We start from the raw sequence: 8434 nt of genomic DNA, 5'->3' as shown, positions 1-8434 counted from the left end.
TGCCACCGCTTATAACAGGCAGCTAGGCCTCGTAACCATACAAACTTTCAGAAAGTGCCAACACTCCCTGCCTAGAGATTTTTCAACACGACGCCCAATTCCAGCTAATGAGCTCGTTCCGCTTGGCTCATGCACCAGCCCTTGATTGGACCGCGACACCGGTAGGACGGCCCAATGAGGCTCGAGGACGGCCGAGAGGAAAGAGAAGGGGAGGGGAAGGAAAGCGACACAACCAAGGCCGACGGAGCGGTGCCCGACGGGGCCTAACGTCAGGGCCGGAGCGGACCTATCGGCTCCGGCCAGCTTAGTGGCAAGCGACCAATCGGGAGGCTCCAGCGAGAGAAAATGGGCCAATAGTGGGACTGCACGCAAGGCCACGGGAAGGTATATAAGAGCCGAGGGGGACATATGGGCCAAACCGGTGAGCTTTGAGTGAGAAAATCACAATTCGGATTGTTGCGTTTGTCGGATAGTGCGTGAGGTGACCGCGAGGTCCTGTTACCTAATACAGGTAAGGCTTGGGGTGGCCTAGTGCTTGAGCGGAGGAAGAGGCGGGGGCCGGGGCCTAACGAGAAGGGGAGGGCGGCTTCTCCAAATTTATCGGGCCTTGCGGGGTCCCCCTTGCCCTCATAATGCCACTTCGTTCTCATTTACCCATGTTCCCATTGAGAAAAATCCTATTGCGGCTCTCGGTCCAAAGCGCGCGCCATTTTTATTCGCATTTCCTGCCAGATCCATATTCTCCCTTGGTGGTGGTGGGTTTATATCGCAGAATAGGAACAGATGTTTGTGTGGGGTATTCTTTTTCGTTCCCCCTTGCTCCTTACCTGGGAGAGGGGATTTTTTGCAAAAAGCAGAACTTGCTAGATGTTTCTATATGGTGTTGCTTTTGTATATTGATAACCTTTACCGGTTTGGGGTAAATGGTAATAGCTGGGTTTCTGGTGATGGGGACAGCGACTACTCCCTTCTCCCACTTCACCTTATGAGAATGGTGAAGGCAAAACAGCTGTGGTTGCAGTGAACAACGTTAATTATTTGATTTGAGGCTACTCGTTTTACAGTGACTCCATATACCAAAAAAATGGGAGGGGGAGCAGCCTATCTCTGGCACTGGATTACATACTTACTCTTTGCCTTTAATGTTGGGGTTGTCTGAACTAAAGTTAAGAGGTTGGTAGCCTTTTTTTTTTATAGGTTTTGCAGCTTTTACATACTGCCTTTCCACATTATTTTTCTCAATGGATGCCTGTGGAATTTAGCAGTGTGTGTGGGTTCACATTCATGTTTAAGTATCAGGAGAGCTACATATTTTCTTAACCCCTTTGCTGCCTTTTCCTTGAACAGAAAAGTTTCCTGGGCCTCCTTTGTATAGGATTTGGGGTGGGGTGTTTTCTTTGAGCTGCCTGCATGTTTGCAGGCTGTGGGTCTTGGTAGCCTCTAGTCCTGATTGGCCCTCCCAGCCTTTGCTAAGGATGTGTGGGACCAGTAATACTTACTCTGTAAATCTGCCCCCATTTCCGTTAAACGGGCATCATGGTATTGTCTTTTTGCTCATAGTATTGCCACTGATGGTTGATTTTACTTATTACAGGGTTTTTTCTCTCTCTGATTGTGAATATTTGGTACAAGGGCAGAATGAAGTATGCCCTTGTCTGCCTGTTGCTCATTGGCAGTGTATTTGCTGCTGATTACAACGACAAAAAGGAGGATGTTGGGACTGTGGTTGGCATTGATCTGGGAACCACGTATTCCTGGTAAGTAAAAGAAGGGTGCCTATTTGATTGACTGGCTTCTGGGTGTCTTGAATAGCTTATGGCCACTGCACCAAAATATGGCCAATATTCTGCACTAGTGGATGCAAACGAATTGTACTGTATTACTATTTTAATGCACTTGGTACAAGTCAAGGGAGTAATACAATATCTATTCAACTCAAACTATTTTGTTTCAGTGTAGTCTTACAACTAAAAGCTTGAGTACTGGCCAGAAACATTAGTATTAGGCTGCCCAGAGGATACAACTAGCTTGCTTGCTGCACCGCATCATAGGGATCAGATTTTTTGCTTGATGTGCTTGATTTTCTCCTGTTTGCTGATGGTTTTGTGTGAATTCTCTTTTTGTTGGTGGTGGTCATTTTTCCTTGGTTGTGTTGATGCATATTTTAGGTGTATTATATTTTGTGAACCACCCAGAATAATAATAATATAATGAGCGGCTTCCAACAGAATATTAAAATACAATAATCTATTAAACATTAAAAGCTTCCCTAAACAGGGCTGCCTTCAGATGTCTTCTAAAAGTCTGGTAATTGTTTTTCTCTTTGACATCTGGTGGGCGAGCGTTTCACAGGGCGGGTGCCACTACCGAGAAGGCCCTATGCCTGGTTCCCTGTAACTTGGCTTCTTGCAGCAAGGGAACCACCAGAAGGCCCTTGGCGCTAGACTTCAGCGTCCGGGCAGAACGATGGGGGTGGAGACGCTCCTTCAGGTATACTGGGCCGAGGCCATTTAGATGTTTAAAGGTCAGCACCAACACTTTGAATTGTCCTCGGAAATGTAATGGGAGCCAATGTAGGTCTTTCAAGGTCGGTGTTATGTGGTCTTGGCTGCTCCCAGTCACCAGTCTAGCTGCCACATTCTGGATTAGTTGTAGTTTCCGGGTCACCTTCAAAAGTAGCCCCATGTAGAGCACATTGCAGTAGTCCAAGCGAGAGATAACTAGAGCATGTACCACTCTGGCGAGACAGTCTGCGGGCAGGTGGGGTCTCAGCCTGTGTACCAGATGGAGCTGGTAGACAGTTGCCCTGGACACAGAATTGACCTGCACCTCCATGGACAGCTGTGAGTCTACCTCTTCCTGAATCTGAGCGACTTTATCTGCAAAAAACTTTGCAAAATCATTGCAGGAGATCATGTGGCCCGTACTGGTCCCCGATGTAGCAGGTGGTTCTGCTAAATTGTGAACCGCCTTAAAGAGCCTCCTGCTGCTGTTTTCTGCAGATGCAATAGAGGTGGTGAAGAAAGTCTTCTTCGCCATTGCTACCACCACTTGGTAGACTCAACATTGAGCTCTAACCCATGTCCGGTCAACTTCAGAATGAGTTATACGCCACCGGTGCTCTAGCCGTCTCAGCAATTGTTTCATTGCCCTCAGATCCATGGAAAACCACGGGGTTGTCCAGGCTCCATGCAGTCGGAGAGTGCGCTTTGGAGCCAGACAGTTGATAGCCCTGGTTAACGCCACATTCCAGCGGGCCATCAGGGAATCGGCTGAAAGGCCATCAGCATGGGATAAAGCATCCCCTACCACTCTCTGGAAACCATTTTGATCTATTAAGTGGTGGGGACAGACCATCCAAATCGGTCCCACCTCTCTGCAGAGGGGAAGGGTCGCGGAGAAGTCCAGTTGCACCAGGAAGTGATCTGACCATGGCATTTCTTTAGTTTTGCTTTTACTATTTAAAGAAGCCTTTAAATAATACATATATTTAAAAAAGTAACTTCCATTCTCTTTTACAGTGTTGGTGTTTTCAAGAATGGGCGTGTGGAGATAATTGCTAACGACCAGGGTAACAGAATCACACCCTCCTATGTGGCCTTCACACCAGAGGGGGAACGTCTTATAGGTGATGCAGCAAAGAACCAGCTGACTTCAAACCCTGAGAATACTGTATTTGATGCCAAGCGCCTCATTGGTAGAACATGGAATGATCCTTCTGTGCAGCAGGATATAAAATACCTACCTTTCAAGGTACTCATTTTGTGCCTTTTATGTTATGGTACAGTGGTACCTCGGGTTGCATACACTTCAGGTTACAGACTCTGCTAACCCAGAAATAGTGCTTCAGGTTAAGAACTTCGCTTCAGGATGAGAACAGAAATCGTGCTCTGGCGGCAGCAGGAGGCCCCATTGGCTAAAGTGGTGCTTCAGGTTAAGTACAGACCTCAGGAATGAATTAAGTACTTAACCTGAGGGTACCACTGTATATATAAAGTACATTGAACACCTTTTGGTGTGAAATTTGGACCCAGCCTGTCCCCAGCCCTAGCACTTTCCTAGAGACACTAGGTTACTAAGCTATGTATGAAGTGCTTTTCCAGTCCACACAACTTATGGCTCTGCTTTCACTCTGCTCAAGATACCAGCATCAAAGCATGGGTTATTCTGCATCTGGCAACCTGATGGGCAGGTTGTTTGGTCCTGCCGCATCCTCAATGGAACCTCTTTAAGTCCACCACAAGATGAATATTGTAGATGTGGTGCTTTTGGTTTTTAACCATGTCCACTTGTACCTGTCTTTACAGGTCATTGAAAAGAAGTCCAAGCCCCATATTCAGGTTGATATTGGAGGTGGCCAAATGAAGACCTTTGCCCCAGAAGAAATTTCAGCAATGGTTCTGACTAAAATGAAGGAGACTGCTGAGGCCTACTTGGGAAAGAAGGTAAGATGTTGTTTCAGCTGAAGCACACAAGCAAAAAGAATAGGCACTGAGGGGAGCCTTTGTGAATCTACCATGTATGGAGACTGGCCAGTGGTTGGTCTAATCCTTTACTGCTTACTCTAGTTAGCAGCAGGTCTCAGATGCCTTTCTGATCTAGAGATAATTCTAAACTGGATGGAACATGTACTATTCTGCATGCAGTTTAAGTGTTCTACCACTGAGCTTTAATGCCTCCTAACAGGCCTGGCTGCTTGTACATGAGTCCATGCCTTCTGGGTTCCCTGGGACATAAAATGGATGGGGCTGGTAGAACTGTTTTCCAAGCTGAGGCAGCCAATCTGTAGCCTTCTGGATCTGTTTGAATTCCAATTTCCAGTATCCCTGACAGTTGACAACGCTGGATGGGGCTGATGAGAGCCCAGCAGCATCTAGAGGGCAACAGGCAATCCACTCTACGTAGTCTTGAAAGGTGCATTCTAGACAATCGGGCTCCCTCCCCCCAAAAAACTGTATTAGATGTTAATTTGGAAACAGCAATCCAAATTACTCTCATTCTTCTCCAGGTCACCCATGCTGTTGTCACTGTGCCAGCTTACTTCAACGATGCCCAGCGTCAGGCTACAAAGGATGCTGGTACTATTGCAGGGCTGAATGTCATGAGAATAATCAATGAGCCGTAAGTAGGGTTTTAATAGTCTTCTGCCAGTATTTGGGATTTATGTGGGCTTTTCTCACATTTACCAAACTAACGAGTTGCTCTTACAGGACTGCTGCTGCTATTGCTTATGGCCTAGACAAGAGGGAGGGCGAGAAGAACATCCTTGTCTTTGACTTGGGTGGTGGAACTTTTGATGTCTCCCTCCTCACAATTGATAATGGTGTCTTTGAAGTTGTGGCAACCAATGGAGACACTCACCTGGGTGGGGAAGACTTTGACCAGCGTGTAATGGAACATTTCATCAAGCTCTACAAGAAGAAAACTGGAAAGGATGTTCGGAAGGACAACAGAGCTGTTCAGAAGCTTCGTCGAGAAGTTGAAAAAGCCAAAAGAGCGCTTTCTTCTCAACACCAATCTAGAATTGAGATTGAATCTTTCTTTGAAGGAGAAGACTTCTCTGAAACCTTGACAAGAGCAAAATTTGAAGAACTGAACATGGTAGGTATCTTGAATTTTAAAACGGGTAATTGCAGTAATTGCTGTACACAAAACATAAAAGTGGGAGAGAAGTAATAATAATAACAACAACAACAACAATAATAATATAATATAATAAATTTATTATTTGTACCCCGCCCATCTGGCTGGGTTTCCCCAGCCACTCTGGGCGGCTTCCAACAAAGATTAAAAATACATTCAAATGTCGCACATTAAAAACTTCCCTGAAAAGGGAAGCTTAGATGTCTTCTAAATGTTAGGTAGTTGTTTATCTCTTTGACATCTGATGGGAGGGTGTCCCACAGGGTGGGCGCCACTACCGAGAAGACCCTCTGCCTGGTTCCCTGTAGCTTGGCTTCTCACAATGAGGGAACCGCCAGAAGACCCTCGGCGCTGGACCTCAGCGTCCGGGCAGAATGATGGGGGCGGAGACGCTCCTTCAGGTATACTGGGCCAATTATAGTAACATGTAGTACATGCGTGTCATGGGAAAAATAAAGTGGTGCCCTCCTGTGTGAAATGTTATCCCACTCCCAAGACACTATGCTGGTCAAACTGCACCAACAGCAGAGAAGAAATTGGTTCCCTAATGGCTTGAGTCAAAATTGCTTGTCCTCTAAAAGATAGCAATGATTGATCTTTGTGGATTCTCCTGTTAAAGACAAATGAGATGTTACGAGTAGGCCCATCTGATCTCAAATAGCATCACACATGGGCATCTTGGGGGCAGGATGTATCTGATAATTTGGTGACTGTATCATCTTGTGGCCTTGTTCTGTGATTGCCTTTCCACATCAATTAAGGGGTTTTAAATTCTGCTCGTAGGATCTCTTCCGTTCCACCATGAAACCTGTCCAGAAAGTCCTAGAGGATGCAGACCTAAAGAAGTCTGACATTGATGAAATTGTGCTTGTTGGTGGCTCTACTCGCATCCCCAAGATACAGCAGCTTGTGAAAGAATTTTTCAATGGCAAGGAACCCTCTCGTGGAATCAACCCTGATGAAGCTGTAGCTTATGGTGCTGCTGTGCAGGCTGGCGTACTCTCTGGGGATCAAGATACTGGTAAGTCTGAGTGACTTAAATGCTGCATGAGGTGTTGGGCAGAGTAGCCTGTACAAGTGAAAAGCTTCCAGTCAGCCTCATAACTGTTTGGAATGGAAGTTCTTTGTCTTTGCTGTCAAGTTTGTCACTACAGCTAGATAAATTATGGTGATGCTTCATCACTTAAAACCTCCTTTTCATTCTTAGGGGATCTGGTGCTGCTTGATGTGTGTCCTCTGACCTTGGGCATTGAGACTGTTGGTGGAGTAATGACCAAACTTATCCCAAGGAACACTGTTGTCCCCACCAAGAAATCACAGATCTTCTCCACAGCTTCAGATAACCAGCCAACTGTGACAATTAAGGTTTATGAAGGTAAGTGGCCGACCAACATCATTTGGCTTGGAAACTTTTAGAGTATTTTGTCTTCTGGGCATTAAAGAGTAAAAGGTGAATCCAACACGGCTTAATTTTGCAATGCATGTTTCCACATTTGTGAGGTTCCTTAGCATGCTTTGAGTATCACTAGCTGTTGATTATTAATAGAAACACAAGTGAGATGCCTTTTAAAAAATAACCTTGTACTTGCATGATTACCAGAGTATAATCTGAGTGATTTCATGTGAAATGAAATCCCCCCCCCCCCCCCGTAGGAGAACGTCCTCTTACAAAGGACAATCATCTCTTGGGAACTTTCGATCTGACTGGAATCCCTCCTGCTCCCCGTGGCGTCCCTCAGATTGAAGTTACCTTTGAAATAGATGTGAATGGAATCCTTCGTGTTACGGCTGAGGACAAGGGCACAGGCAACAAAAATAAGATCACTATCACCAATGACCAGAATCGTCTTACTCCAGAAGAAATTGAGAGGATGGTCAATGATGCAGAGAAGTTTGCTGAGGAAGACCAAAAGCTGAAAGAGCGGATCGATGCTAGGAATGAGCTGGAAAGTTATGCCTACTCACTGAAAAACCAGATTGGAGATAAGGAGAAGCTCGGTGGCAAGTTGTCATCTGAAGACAGAGAAACAATAGAGAAGGCTGTAGAGGAAAAGATTGAGTGGCTAGAGAGTCACCAAGATAGTGATATCGAGGAATTCAAAGCCCAAAAGAAGGAACTGGAAGAGGTGGTGCAACCAATTGTGGGTAGGTTGTATGGTAGTGCAGGCCCACCCCCTACCGAGGAAGAAGCAGCAGATGGAAATAAGGATGAATTGTAGACCTCAGTTTCCTAGATGTTGGTGCTGTAAATATTGGACTTTGAACTTTTGTTTAAACTATTTGAACTCTAGGTTTGGAATGTGACCAGAATCTTCACATTGAGTGGAGTTGGAAATGCTAGCCCAAAAGTGGCTGTATACTGCTTTTCATTAGCAGTTGATAAATGTCCAGTAGGGGGGTGGGCAACCTGACACGGGGAGCGGGTGAAGTATTGAAACCATTCTATTTAACAAGTTGGGTTGTGTGTGTTATGTGGAGAACTTTTCTACCCTCCAAGTGACAACAATAAATTTGTTACTTACACTGGATCTGGGTCTATTTGATCTTTGTAACACAAATGCTTATAGGAACTAAGAACACACCAGGACCAGAGCTATGGTTTTGTCTGCATGTTTCTTGGTCTGACCCCCTCAGAAACCACCTTCCTCAGAGCAGAATACAATTGTACAACGAATTATTCCCATGCATGTCTGCTAGGGAGATGCGGGAGGCACTGTGGGTTAAACCACAGAGCCTAGGACTTGCCGATCAGAAGGTCGGCGGTTCAAATCCCCGCGATGGGGTTTGAGCT

The 8434-nt window shown here is 45.6% G+C and overlaps 1 protein-coding gene across 1 annotated transcript; it reads left to right on the top strand.

Moving 5' to 3' along the window:
- Positions 1-352: 352 nt before the first annotated feature.
- Positions 353-8171, top strand: LOC310668833 (endoplasmic reticulum chaperone BiP-like). The gene is made up of 9 exons (XM_083422164.1): positions 353-511; positions 1595-1757; positions 3522-3753; positions 4308-4445; positions 5009-5121; positions 5211-5601; positions 6427-6664; positions 6851-7018; positions 7297-8171. Exons 2-9 carry the CDS (start codon positions 1639-1641, stop codon positions 7860-7862), a joined length of 1965 nt encoding a protein of 654 aa, XP_083278290.1. The 5' UTR covers positions 353-511; positions 1595-1638; the 3' UTR covers positions 7863-8171.
- The last annotated feature ends 263 nt before the right edge of the window (positions 8172-8434 follow it).

The sequence above is a fragment of the Podarcis tiliguerta genome (genome assembly GCF_965153285.1).
Source record: "Podarcis tiliguerta genome assembly, chromosome: W".
Lineage (NCBI taxonomy): Eukaryota > Metazoa > Chordata > Lepidosauria > Squamata > Lacertidae > Podarcis > Podarcis tiliguerta.
This window is presented reverse-complemented; position numbering and strand designations above follow the sequence as displayed.